The sequence below is a fragment of the Phyllobates terribilis genome, unplaced genomic scaffold (assembly GCF_046119375.1).
Source record: "Phyllobates terribilis strain yellow unplaced genomic scaffold, ASM4611937v1 Scaffold_1__5_contigs__length_1240528914, whole genome shotgun sequence".
Lineage (NCBI taxonomy): Eukaryota > Metazoa > Chordata > Amphibia > Anura > Dendrobatidae > Phyllobates > Phyllobates terribilis.
In genome coordinates this window covers 1,169,615,143-1,169,630,000 of record NW_027362761.1, presented here as the reverse complement: position 1 = coordinate 1,169,630,000, position 14,858 = coordinate 1,169,615,143, and the positions used below count along the sequence as shown (strand labels likewise).

General features: G+C 44.7%; 1 protein-coding gene across 2 annotated transcripts in view; it reads right to left on the bottom strand.

The window, feature by feature from the left end:
* The window catches only part of SMYD1 (SET and MYND domain containing 1), a 48,953-nt gene that overhangs the window by 14,229 nt on the left and 19,866 nt on the right, over nucleotides 1-14,858 (bottom strand). Inside the window, exons 3-5 of one of the 2 annotated variants that reach the window (XM_073649147.1) lie at nucleotides 11,887-12,100; nucleotides 10,911-11,041; nucleotides 611-649 (exon numbers count right to left, since the gene is read on the bottom strand). In XM_073649147.1, coding sequence (XP_073505248.1) covers nucleotides 611-649; nucleotides 10,911-11,041; nucleotides 11,887-12,100 — 384 coding nt within the window. The remainder of the gene's footprint in view (nucleotides 1-610; nucleotides 650-10,910; nucleotides 11,042-11,886; nucleotides 12,101-14,858) is intronic. The other variant, XM_073649148.1, reaches the window with a different exon arrangement.

Sequence of the window (14,858 nt, the reverse complement as noted above, 5' to 3'; positions counted from 1 at the left end):
AAGACCAGCCTTTAAGAAGAAAACATTTTATTGCAATTTTGGGTGGTCTTCACAAAGACGACATTCTACGAACAATATATTCTCAGGTCAGTTACATGTCCATTTCAAATTGAAAATTTCTCTAGGTGGCAGACTAATTTTTGGCTAATTTTAGCCACAAATTGGTCATGTCTACCTTCATCAATCGAAAATTGAGACATAAATAGGTGTTAAATTTGGCATCATTAATTTGGTGAAAAAAAATTGTGGCTTAGTATTTTTTATTGTTGTTAGAAATAATTAGTCGTTCAGAACCACGTTACTAACAAGTTGTCTAATGTCGACTTCCAAACTCCAAAGACAATGCTACAATGCTCCATGCTTTCAGAAAATCACATAGGACGTCGTTGTGCACCAAGTATTCATTGAGGCAGGAGGTGGAATACACAGAATGGGAGATGGGATTAGAATGGGGTGGTCAGTATTAATGGAGGTCTAGGTGGAGGTATGTGGAGGAAGGAATTGGTAGAATTGGATGGGATATGGGAATGGAGACATTGTGTGGGTTATTGATTCCACGAGAAGGGAAGTAGTGAGGGATTTCACATTGATGCTTGTGACACCGACCCACCTCATCTGTGTATGATACATTGATTTAACAGCCTCATGACTGAAAAACAAAACAAGAGTCTACAATGGGTACAAAAATTTCCATCGAAAGGGCGGGAGATTCTGGGATCACAATATACATAGTGGCTATGCATCAATTTCCAATTTAGGCACAAAGTGAGTAAAATTTCACTATGTTCACTATGTTCTTTATAACCATGATTGCACTATTTTATATATTAAATCTGGTTTATCAATTCATTAAGATTTTGATACATAGCCTGTAACATTTCAATATTAACCGCCCCAAAGTCAATGCATTAAAACCATTGCACGCCATATTTATACATTACCGTAATAATACGTACAGGAGGGTCGAGAGGACGTCACAGCAGCTCTGAGAATATTTATTGGTAGATTATCCAGGACTGGGACCGACAATCAATCGGGGAAGTGAAATTGGAAATTGTCTTTTCTATACACAATTATTGGAAAAGCATTTGCATAGATTGGCTTTATGGCACTACATAAGAAAACTAAAAAGAAAGTATCTCATTGGCTTTTTAAGGGACACCAGGAACAGATGAAAGTAGACCGGCAACCATCTGATGTATATGGGGGGGATCAAGACTCTCTACCAATGATATCGAGTAAGTGACGGATCGGGTAGTTGGAATTTCAACGCATTTTGCTTTCCTGGAGATACAGTACAGACCAAAAGTTTGGACACACCTTCTCATTTAAAGATTTTTCTGTATTTTCATGACTATGAAAATTGTACATTCACACTGAAGGCATCAAAACTATGAATTAACACATGTGGAATTATATACTTAACAAAAAAGTGTGAAACAACTGAAAATATGTCTTATATTCTAGGTTCTTCAAAGTAGCCACCTTTTGCTTTGATGACTGCTTTGCACACTCTTGGCATTCTCTTGATGAGCTTCAAGAGGTAGTCACCGGAAATGGTTTTCACTTCACAGGTGTGCCCTGTCAGGTTTAATAAGTGGGAGTTCTTGCCTTATAAATGGGGTTCGGATCATCAGCTGTGTTGTGCAGAAGTCTGGTGGATACACAGCTGATAGTCCTACTAAATAGACTGTTAGAATTTGTATTATGGCAAGAAAAAAGCAGCTAAGTAAAGAAAAATGAGTGGCCATCATTACTTTAAGAAATGAAGGTCAGTCAATGCAAAAAATTGGTAAAACTTTGAAAGTGTCCCCAAGTGCAGATGCAAAAACCATCAAGCGCTGCAAGAAACTGGCTCACATGAGGACTGCCCCAGGAAAGGAAGACCAAGAGTCACCTCTGCTTCTGAGGATAAGTTTATCCGAGTCACCAGCCTCAGAAATCGCAGGTTAACAGCAGCTCAGATTAGAGACCAGGTCAATGCCACACAGAGTTCTAGCAGCAGACACATCTCTTCAACAACTGTTAAGAGGAGACTTTGTGCAGCAGGCCTTCATGGTAAAATAGCTGCTAGGAAACCACTGCTAAGGACAGGCAACAAGCAGAAGAGACTTATTTGGGCTAAAGAACACAAGGAATGGACATTAGACCAGTGGAAATCTGTGCTTTGGTCTGATGAGTCTAAATTTGAGATCTTTGGTTCCAACCACCGTGTCTTTGTGCGATGCAGAAAAGGTGAACGGATGGACTCTACATGTCTGGTTCCCACCGAGAAGCATGGAGGAGGAGGTGTGATGGTGTGGGGGTGCTTTGCTGGTGACACTGTTGGGGATTTATTCAAAATTGAAGGCATACTGAACCAGCATGGCTACAACAGCATCTTGCAGCGGCATGCTATTCCATCCGGTTTGCGTTTAGTTGGACCATCATTTATTTTTCAACAGGACAATGACCCCAAACACACCTCCAGGCTGTGTAAGGGCTATTTGACCAAGAAGGAGAATGATGGGGTGCTACGCCAGATGACCTGGCCTCCACAGTCACCAGACCTGAACCCAATCGAGATGATTTGGGGTGAGCTGGACCGCAGAGTGAAGGCAAAAGGGCCAACAAGTGCTAAGCATCTCTGGGAACTCCTTCAAGATTGTTGGAAGACCATTTCCATTGACTACCTCTTGAAGCTCATCAAGAGAATGCCAAGAGTGTGCAAAGCAGTCATCAAAGCAAAAGGTGGCTACTTTGAAGAACCTAGAATATAAGACATATTTTCAGTTGTTTCACACTTTTTTGTTAAGTATATAATTCCACATGTGTTAATTCATAGTTTTGATGCCTTCAGTGTGAATGTACAATTTTCATAGTCATGAAAATACAGAAAAATCTTGAAATGAGAAGGTGTGTCCAAACTTTTGGTCTGTACTGTAAGTCACAGGCAGAAGAGTCTGACAGCAGCTTTCTCCTTTCTCCTAGTTGAAAATGCATCAACATTCGGCAGAGATGTGGGCAAATGTGTATAAGGGAGTGTGGAGAGATAGCAGTTGACAGTTATCTCGTGTGTATGGCCAGCATAAGAGAATATGCATTTAAGTTCTCGTGTGTATGGCCAGCATAAGAGAATATGCATTTATCAAAGGCCACATCCCCATGTCTGTGCTTCACACACGTGTTCTATAGAGAGAATAGCGTTTAAAGAGGTGATCCGAAACCAGCACTCATTTAATACTAAATCTCTAATTGCTTTCCTAATACACTTACTTCTGATGAGAAGTAGTGAGTCGGCAAGAGAGCGCACTGTCAGTGTGCATTGTTAGGAGAGACCCTGGTGAGCAGGGAGAATAGAGACCAGCTTCCCCCGAAAGTGATGTTGGTTTCGGTGGCGATACTGGTCTCTGCTTTTCCAACTCTAAGGTTTATTTCTTTTAAATGTACCGTCTTGCTGGCTCCTTTCTTATCATCAGAGTCGGCGAGGAAGCGCACTGTCACTGTGCATTAAAAAGAATATTGCACAGTGACAAGATCCTACTGAACATACCTCGGAATTGAGAACTGGCACATGCTCAGTATAGCAGAGACTAGACCAGCACCTGAAACCGATGTCAGCCTCTGCCCCCCTGAAGACGTTTCATTTGAGTATACCATCATGTACTAGGGATTCTCAAATGAAACGTCATCAAACAAGAAGTTGGTAAAAAAATAAAAAAGCAGTTGGATAGAGTAGAGGAACGGCAGGGAATTTTTAATGAAAGAATATAAGAATAGCAATATTATATATTGTAAGGCGGCGGTGTTCACACCGTGCAGTAACTGAGGCAGTGACCCAAGCAAGTCCAACATAAACAGCTTTATTCTGCAACTCACGGGTAAACAGAAAAGTCCTCCGGTTCACAGCCGGGTTAACACGAATCCTTAAACAACGGTTGCCGTGGGCAACGGCTGCGCCGGACCGCTCAGAGCCTGACAGGTGCAGAGCCTTCCCAGGCGTGGGTTCAGCCACACTCAGTCCTGCTGAGCTTTCCTGCCATGCTCCTAGCAGGTTCCAACATAGAACAACACTAATCCTTAATGCAGGGGTTTTAAAGGACCTGTGGCAAGAGCCACTGGAAAACCCGAGTTGGAGGGAGGAGGCCGCCCCACTGCCTTCCTGTAGCCTCCTCCAAGAAATGAAGGCCCTGCCGGGTTTTACTTATTCTGCCTTAGCCAGATAGCCTGACCAGGTCAATGCTCACCTTCATTCCTGCATTGCAGCCGCAGCTGTGCCTGTGACTGCAATGCACTCCAATGGATTTAATAGGTCTCTGTACACATTCTGGGGGATATATACCGTCCCTCATATACAATCCCAGTCACTGCCTCACAATATATAGAGATTTAGGATGAAATCAGTGTTAGTTTCAGACCATTCCTTTTAATCAAGTAACACTTCAGAGAGATGACAAACAATTGATTGCTTGATGTATGTGGTAAGGCTCTCACCTGGTATGGCTATGCTAGGAGCACAACATCCAAACACACTTTTTGAAATATTGGGGTTTTCCGTAGTTACAGATTGGGTTTTTAGTATTGATGGAGCAAAAGGGATACAACGCGTTTCGGGGATGAACTGACCTCCTTCAGATACATAACCCTGTACTGGATTTAGCATTTTGTATGCAAAATATCCTTTCTATCATCGTGTATTAATGATTGTGGTACACAATGTATTATTTGTTTAAAGTTCTACTGATTGCTTTATGACTCGCCCCCTGGGCCGTGGGGCACGCGAATCCGGGCGATAGGGGAACGATGGGGGTAGTAGTAGTGGCGGCCCGGTCCCGCGGCTCAGGGTGGTCAGGCCAATGGTAGTCTGCTACGTGCTTTAGATAATGTCCGACTACGCCACCCGTGGATTTGCGGTTATTAGGAACCGCCGCTGCTTGCAGACCGCTGGGGCTGATGATGGGTGCAGCTGAGGTGATGTGACTCCCCACGGGAAGAGTGCAGCCCCAGGGCAGTGTAGTGGATGGTGGGAGTGATGGTAGTGAGAGTCCCAGTACCGGTAGTGCCGGAGGAGCGAAAAAGCACACAGACAACGTACTGCAGTCCAGCGTCTTTACTCACGGTTAATATCTAAGTCACTTCAGCTGGCAATGACTGCCCGAGCCGTGCTGCGTCCACCAGGTGTGGGGCTCGGTCAACTCCCAGGCAGTTCAGGAGCATGGCACAGGACCCCCTTTTATCCTTTCTCTGGCCTGCCTCACCAGTGACCCACTTTTGTCCAGCTGCCGCGGACCTGTGCGGTTAAACGTGGGCCCCGTCCTCCGCTGTCCTATATGGTGCCTTCCTAGCAGGTTTGATGAGGTGTCGCACCAATATATGATCACGACGACCGGTCTTTGGCTGAGGGTTGTTTCTCCTCCACCAACTTGGGATCCGGTACCCTTAATCTGCCTGACCCTTCACCCTGGATTCTCGTGGGTTCTTAGGGTCCCTTCCACCTTCTTGTTCCTGAGCCCTTCTGTTTCTCTGTCTCTCCTTCTTTGCAGTTCCTTTCTGCTCCTTTTCCTTTCTCTTGGAGCTGAGATGAGCTAGAATCTCAGCTCCCCTTCACCTCCTCCTCGGCCTCTTCTCTAGGCCCACTTCTCCTTCTCCTCTCAGGCCCCGGCCTCTTCTCTAGGCCTGCCTCTGGAGCAGCACTCAGCCTGAGCTGCTGCTCCCTGTCAGCTCTCCTCTCCTCACAGACTGAACACTGATCTAAGATGGTGCCCACCTTTTATACCTCCCTCTGACCATGAGCCCAGGTGACCAGCAACCAATGAGCTCCTAGCTACGCTCAGGAACCGCCCCCTATCTGCCCCTACAGCACTGGGTGTTCCACCCCCCTCCCCACTCCAGCAGGGACATGGTCGGTCGTGCCTGCACTTCTGTCTAGTGGGAGCACCGTTGAGCTGTCCCTGAGAAATGGGGTGTGTGTGCTGCATGCAGCTAACTGAGCCCTGGTCCATTCTCCATCCTTACCCGGGAGTGGAATATCACACCTCTGGCAGAGGTGCAATACCCCTGTAGCGGCCGAGCCCTCGGGGCGCTACACTTTACATTATGGTTGTGTACTTTTAGCTTATTAAGCCTTGCTACAATGAGCGGTCCTGGACCATAACGTCTTGACCTACGCCCTTGTAAAGGTGATAATTTCAAACAGCTATAAGTATCTCGTGAGAGTTTACTGTTTTTTTTATACCTGATGAAGGGGGGAGGTTCATCCTCAAAACGCGTTGTATCCATTTGGCACCTTCAATAAAAGAGTTCAATCCACAGGGAGCTTCACAAACTCCATTTATGGGACATTTTCTCTCTTTTTTTCCTCATTATAGTACTGTTTTTACATCCATTTTAGTTTCAATTGTCCGTTTTTTTGTGGATCGAAAAATAGCAGTGGAGATATGTCCAAGTAAATGTGTCCACATAACAAATAGACCACACACGGATGTCGTCCATTTCTCACTGGCTAATAGGAGAAGCTTGGGAAACCTCCATCAGTTTTTCTTCTCGTACAAGAAAAACGGATGACACTTGGAAGGTAGAAAAGGACACATGAGGACCAAAAACAGATGAAAATCAGACTCAACACATGGATGAAAAATGGTTCTTTTTTGGCAAATAATTTTTGGAAAATAAAATATTGAGTGGATTCAGCCCAGAGATTACAGCAGATCGATGAGGGGTAAAACAAGGGGAAGACTGAAAAAGGACCCTGCTTTCAAGTATGCTTGGTCCAAAATGTTTAACTATCAAAAACAGAAGTGTAACTGGAAGACCCTGGGCCCAATACCATTGCCCTGTCAACTTATGTAGCAAAAGACTTCTAGACCTCCTGGTGGTCCAGAACCTGAGATTGACAACCATCCCATGAGACTTGGACTTACAAGGGCTATCACAACTTGTTTCATCAGGAGCACAGTGCTCCCCTGACTCTCAGCTTCCTGGGGAAGAAGTAAGTAGGGTGGTGGGCTCCTGATGATTGACAGTTTGGGCCAACGGCATGGCCATGCTGTGGCTCGAACTGTTCACTCTCCAATGTAGTTTGGCCTCTGTAGTATCAGAGGAGCTCAATGGGCATTGAATGCAGCTGGGTCAAACGACACTTGTGAGCTGTACAGTGTGTCACCCCAGGCCTGGATGCCACAAATAGTTAAAGGCTGTGTCTGAGAGCAGGGGGGAGGTTCTCTGGTCAGGGACCATTAGCATGCAGCACCTCCTGTCCCAAGCCAGTAGGGGGAGCAGGCTGCCGCTAAAAAAGCTGGAACTGAGGGCAGGGTTAGAGAGAGCTGGACGACCTGTCTCTGAAGTGAGAGGCGTCCCAGAGAAGGGAGAGTCAGTTCAGCTGTAGCTGAGGAGGTCGTGTGGCAGCAGAGGAGCCACGAGCCAGGGACGGAAGGCGACGTGAGCCTGTCCTGGCTGAGAGAGAAACTGATCTACCGGACTTGGTGTCTGAGGCTGCTAGGATTCCAAGTCCTACAGCAAATAACCAGCCCGCAGGGGACTGTATGTCCCTTGGCCTAAGAAGCCCGGAGGTTCCGCCACAGCAGAAGGGACCAGCAAAGCCGTACCAGGCCGGGAGTAGAAAGGGACCCAAATTGCAAGCCATACAGGCGAGAAGACATGGCCTTCACCCTCACCCTGACCAGGGCCAGCTTCCCACTTGTTCTCAGACATCCAGGCCCCCTCCTAACTGGGACTGTTTTTGGGTCGCCTCACCTGTTCTAATAAAGACCCTGAACTGTTTAAGAGGCCTCCGTCTCCTGGCTATTGCGGTCGGAATCATGCCCTCCACCATCCATCTATATACTGCCCTGGGGCCACACTCCTCCCGTGGGGAATTATACCACTTAGTGCTGCACACCTACATCTGCCCCAGCGGTCTGCACTGCAGCGGCGGTTAACCCTGACCGCAATCCACGGGTGGCGTAGTTGGACATTTAAAACCCTACAAATAGACTGCCACAACGTTTGGTCTGACCACCCTGAGCCACGGACCGGGTTGCCACTACTACTCCCATTATTGCCCTGTTGCCCGGTTCCGGGTGCCCCACGGCCCAGGGGGCGAGTCAACAGCTAAGAGTTTGTAAGCGCTGCCCTCCTTGCCTAGGAGACTGGGGACTTCTGATGGACTGCAGAGGTGGTCGGCAACCGAGGCAACGAGCAGTAAAACTATAAAATTAAAAATCTCTCTGTTCTTCACAAATGGAGAGAATTTCTAAAAACAAGTGAATTGTAAAGTACTTTGCACTTTTACCAATTTCCGAAAACCACTACATCGCTGAATTCAGGTCTGGATGTGAATGGAGAATAAAACTTGATGTAAGTTAAGGTCAGTGCAAGATAAGTAAAGCAAGAGAAACTCTAAAGTGCATGTTAACTGCTATAATATAAGGATTACTGAAGGGAAAAAAAAGTATGTTCAAAAACCAAGGTACAATTTAAAGAGTAATCGTCGTTTTAATTTTTATTTCATAAATGAATAGTACACATGAAAGTAAGAAACTTTGTAATATATCTTATCAGAGAAATCTGCTTCTTTCATCTTCTGGGCTGATCTTTCATTCTCAATTCATGGGACATATCAGTAAAATCTGCATTCAGTGAAGACAGATATTCCCATTACTGAGATATGAGATGACAGTTGGTGCCTTTAAAATTCTATGGAGGAAGGAGGAGCACTTATTTTTCCATAGAACTTTATAAGCACCAACTGTGATCTCCTATCTCAGTAATGGGAAAATCTGTCTTCACTGAAGACATATTTTACTTGTGAATTGTGAATTTTCAGAATGATTGATCAGTCCAGGAGGAGAAAAAAAGTGGATTTCTTTAATAAGATGTATCAAAAAGTTTGTTATTGTCACTTGTACTACTGAGTTATAAAAAAAAAAGAAATTAAAACGACCCACCTGGCATCTCCTGTCAGCTGATAGCAGCGGTCCCTTCTTAGTGCAATCGGTTAAGCGGGGGTGGTGACATCTCTATGAATGAAATGTCATATAAATGTCAAGGGATAAGATCAGAGAGGGTAATCCTGGCTTCATTTCTGTGTGCTGAACTAACTCACTAATAGAGAGGAACAGATATTCATATATCACAGCTCCCTGCAAATAATCAAAGCCAAAAAGATCTGGCTGATGATAGGGGTGATAGTATTACAGAACATCGTCGACCTGTACTCTCGTCTGACAAGAAGTGAATGATGACATCCTGCGCTGGGGGATAACAGCTATTGATATGTATTGGATACGACTAGTTTTCAATAAAGAAGTAAAATGGTGACTCAGTGGTTAGCACTGTATGGTGGCTCAGTGGTTAGCACGGTATGGTGACTCAGTGGTTAGCACTGTATGGTGGCTCAGTGGTTAGCACTGTATGGTGGCTCAGTGGTTAGCACGGTATGGTGACTCAGTGGTTAGCACTGTATGGTGGCTCAGTGGTTAGCACGGTATGGTGACTCAGTGGTTAGCACTGTATGGTGGCTCAGTGGTTAGCACGGTATGATGACTCAGTGGTTAGCACTGTATGGTGGCTCAGTGGTTAGCACTGTTGCTTTGCAGTGCTGGGGTCCTGGGGTCTGATCCCACCAAGTACAACATCTGCTATGAGTTTGTATGTTCTCCCCATGTTTGTGTGGGTTTCCTCCTGGTTCTCCAGATTCCTTCCACACTCCAAAGACATACTGATAGGGAATGTAGATTATGAGGACCCAGGACCCCAGCGCTGCAAAGCTGTAGTGCTAACCACTGAGCCACCGTGCTGCCAGACATGCATGTATGACTTAAACGCATCATACACATACTGTATAGCCATTGGATGAGCAATCAATTGGCCAATCATTTTGCCGGCAGCTATCTCGATCTATACACAGAAGTGCTCGCTCAGACATTTTTGGCGGTGGCTTATCTCAGGCAGAACAAACGGATCTGCAGTCCAAAATTGGATATGTCGGATCGGTAACTCCCCCAATAATCATTTGTCTGGGTCCCCCATATACATTAGACTGTAGGAAAAACACATCGATATCGGCTTTGGCCAACGTTAGTCTAAGGGCGCTCCCAACCCAAGCATAGGAATGGATGAAGCTGTCACACGCGGGGCAGGAGAACCACCGGCCACTCCGAGCACCGCGTTCTGATGTTTGTCCGATTTATACGCCCATCTGACTGTGCCCTAATGTGTATGGGGACATAACAAATATCTACTGTTCAGATTGAGTAAAGCATTGTGTGGCGGCTCTTTCTGCTCCTTTTAGAGGGTCATTGTGAAAGCCATAATAAGGGTGACAGCCCCTTCTGCTTGGGCCTTGTCTGACTGGTTTAAGATTTTTCTTGCTTCTTGCATTTCCTTAAAATTTTTCACCTATTGCACCAGTTGTAAAGCTGGTCCAACAATGGATCCTACAATATTTCGAATGCTATGATTAAATCAAGATGTACAGTATGTCCAAGAAAAATGACCATGTTAATGACCATGATGCTTATAATAGTCTATGGGTCCACACTACAACTCTGAATGGCTCCATTACATGCTGCAATATGGAAATACTCTTCCCTTGATATTCTCTAGGTTATCATTGAGACACCATACACCGGCCCACAATGAACCCCCAAGGGCCTTAAAAATATAATTTAGTGGCTATAGGGGATGACAACCACCAGATATTTTGTTTTTGGCAATAAGAACTCGTTACTTCCTCGCACGTATCTTGAAATAAGACATCAGATTTTTGCATTGTTTTATTCATATTCGCATCATCTAATGTCTCTCAGCAAAACGAGTCTTCATTTTAGTAATATTTATTTTTTCAGTTAAGATATAACATAAAATCCAGAGTGGCATCTACTAATATGATATATTGCAATACGTAATTCATCAGGAAATATTCTACTTACTTGCCGTTGTTGAATATCACCGTGCAGTTCGGCCAGCAGTCATGGTTAACGAGGCAGAGATTTGGGAAAATTCCAACTCCAACGGCTTGAAGGCCTCTCTGATCGCTTAAAGTAAATCCGTTACAGCTTATCTTTCCATGTAAAAACATCGGAGGGGGGAGACAGAAAGACACAAAAAAAGGAGACAGTAAGTAAGTGTGTGACCTGATACTCCTTCATGACCAATAAAAGAAATACCTAAGCTGAATGACATACCCACCAACAGTACCGGCCTACAAAAATTACTGCAATTGCCAAACACCAAATGCCAACACTTACTGGCATCCAGTGGCATTTTCTCATCTAGATGTTGGATCACAGCAGTACAATGCTCATGGTCGTAATGTCGGGATCTGGTGCGTCTCATCACTCCGGCACACTCTTCATCAAGACTGCCGTGCAAAAATCTGTAGCGTCCAGATTCATTACATGGTCGTGTGCATATAACTTAAATCAGGTCCAAACACACAGATGCCCTTTTTGAGAAGTTTTTCCAATCTAGATATGATGGTCGTTATATGAGGGCACCACTGTTTTCTCAAATTAGCATCTAAAGAGCAAAGAAGGCCGTGCACCTTCAGTAGCTGTCAGAAGAACGACAGCTTTTTCCTGATCTTCCTATGCACATGCACGCTTGGTGCTGCCAAGCGTCTATACATTTTCAAGGAGTAGGAGGAATAATTTGCTGTTTATCTCCTCTGAGAACAAAGGATTGAGTATGCTGATATGCAACGTACCAAATCCTTTCTCCCCTTCCACGACATCTGTCAAACAAACCTAAATCAAACATCTAATTCACATCAGATGGTCTTTTGATCTTGATGAATTGTATGGCCACCTGAAGAGGTCTTCCGTTGGTTGCACAGGAACCTTCTACCATGGCCATCTACAGCGTTGGGATAAACAAGACTTTTTAGTCATCGCAATTTAGACTTACCACTCCAAAGATGTGCGAGACATACTGCATGCTGTACTGTTTATCCTGATTGGGCCAATAATCCAGAAAAGTCTGAACATCTTCCATCAGTCCACTCTTCTCCTCTGAATCAAAGTCGTCTATGTGGTTTTGTAGCTCATCGACAGAGACTAAGCATCCTTCTGTCAGGCCACTTCCTTCTCTCTCTATCCTCCACATGATTCTAGCCGCAAGCCTGTTGACACCGCAAACATGTGTAGGAAAAATAACAAAAAGAACAGTTAAATCAGAGATGTTAAGACAAGTCCACTTTAAATGATGCCATGTTCCAAATGGTCTATCAGTATTGGAATATCAATGTAGGACATTATGACGGGACAATGAATTCCATCAAGCCCAATTGCCTTTATTATTAGGTGAAGTTAATCTGTCTAAAATAAGCTCAAGAGTTGGTCACGACAAAACAAAATGGCGGCCTTGGCCAACTGTGTAATGTGTATGGGGGACCTCTCGACTCTCCCCCAAGAGATTATGTCTGGGGAGAGAAGAATCCAGTTCTGGACTTACACTCCATTTGTTCTCGAGGACATAAGCCACTACTAGTAGTATGGAAGATAGAGCTCGTATTCCTGTGTAAGGGGGAGTCAGGAGAGATAGCTGCAGGCCTAATGATTGACAGCTATCTATTGTGTATGGGGCAAATTTCTCCCCGGACCTCCATAGAAACATCATGGCCCTGATTCATCAAATCAATTTCACCAGATTTCGGTCATAAATTACTTTGAAATGTTGCGGGTTTTTTGGAGCTTTCACGCCAGTTTCACCCAGCTGTGCCAAAATTTAATTCATGATGAGCTGTGGCGTTCATTACACTAAAAATCTTACTCCAGTCCTCGATTGGAGTAAGATTTGTGGAGAGGTGCGCAAAGGCACACGCCACTTTACAGACACGACTGATTCATTAAGTGGCGTGAGTGCCTGACTCCAACAACCCCCTTTCATCAAGACCGACGTGAACATCACCAGTCTTGAAGAATTGAGGTTAATGGGTTAAAATGAAGAGAGGAGGAAGTAAGTCTTGAAGTTACCTATGGCAGCGACTTATCTGCCCTGAGAACAAAAGGATCAGTTGTTGAAATTCATCTTATCTTGCCCCATCATCAAAGGAGAGTTGGGACACAACCCATACACATTTCATGGTCTGTCGGTGTTCATGGCCAGACGATCTTGCCGAAACCAGTGGGTTCACATGGCTTTTTTCTAGTGTATGGGGGCCTTGTGAGTTGATCAAGTCAAAATATCCTCAGATATCAGTGGAAGTAAGGGTTATTTAGTGAGGTTGCTCTGGAACATCATGTTCCAAAGTTGCTTAATTGCTTTATTTATCAGATCAAAGTAAAGTTGTTCTAACAAGGCTAAGGGCTGGTCAAGACAAACCTAAAAAAGGGCAGTTTTTATCAAAGGAGCATGGAGGGGAGGTCGGAACAGCTATTTATTATCTACAGTATGTCCATCTTAGGAGTTGGCCAGGACAAGCCAAAGCCTTGTAAAAAATCACTCACATTTGACAAGGTCTAGTTAAAGTACCAACATACATTACAGGCAAGTTGGCTAAATCCATTGATCTCAGTGGAATTGGCTCACTGTCTCTAATGGAGCACTGTCAGTAGGTAGCTGGCATCTCTTAAAAGGGCTTCCATGGACAGGCTTTGCACAAGACATTCCATCTAGCAAGTCCAAGGGGAACCCTGGTCTTCACCTTTTAAGGTATACAGGGATCTGGACTTGAAAAGGGGCCCCTCAGCTGCATCTAGGAGTGGCTGCTGGCTGGTGGACCAGTTTGGTGGATAATAGTCAGAAAACCAGGTTAGAAACAGGATGTCAAGGTCTGGAACAAAACTGAAAGGCAATTGTAAAAAAAACAGGAAGAGCAGAAAAGCAGGAGTGAACCAGAGTAAGTATAACCTATAACTGGCAGCAACATACTGACTTCTGTGGGTCGCCCTGCCTCTGGTTTCTAGCAGGCAGTGATATGAATGAAAAAGGATTATTTTGTTGATTTCTAAATGCCTCGTCCTTTGTTTCGACAAAAGCTGACAGCAGCTTATTTCACTCCTCACAATAAAAACACATACATGGTTGGCCAAGCATGCATATGACTGAGGTGGTCTGGGAGAATAGCAGTTGATGAACAATCTTTATGTCACAGGCATACCACGACAAAGAAGACCGCAGTGTCTGGTTTCATGAACTCCAGCACTTGTTAGAAGTACTTCACCTTCAAATTAAACAGTGCGGGTTATTTCCTTGCTAATAGTGCAAGGGTTAATCTGTTCAGTTGAAGCTCCTGGAGCTTTTCTACCTGGATTGTCTCAGCTGTTCAGTGTTGGCCACTCCCCTCTGCTATATATTCTAGCCTCTGGCACTTAGGAATTGCCAGTGTTAGTTCTTGCTGCCTGGTTCTGGAGTTGGAGGTGTAGTTCATGGCTGGAGTTGGCTTTTGGAGATTTTCTTCAAGAGATTGTTGCTTGGAGTTTGGTCTGTGTGCACATCCTCATCCTCTCTTATTTGGTTTCTCCTTCCTTAAACTCCCCTGTCTCCCACTCTGTTGTTTTGTGTGTGAATTTTGTATGGTTGGTATTTTCATTTATCCCTGTCCCTGTCCGTCTTCCCTTGTTTGTCTGGTTAGTGTGTTCCTATACATTTCAGCATCCCACTACCCAGGGTGGGGGAGGGGACAGATAAGGGTTGATATAGGAGCATAGCAAGGCATGTGAACCCAGCATCTCCACCTTTAGGATTAATCCGGGGAACAGGGATAGACTAGTGTGCCCTTAGTTCTAGGGACCTGGTTAGCGTCCATGATCCCAACACCGTTATGACACTTTAGTTGCTAGTTAGCAAGTAAAGAAAATATTTATCCAACAAACCCAAAAGTTGGATTGTAATCTATAAAAAATGACAATTCCCCATTTAGAATAGGGTGTGGCAGA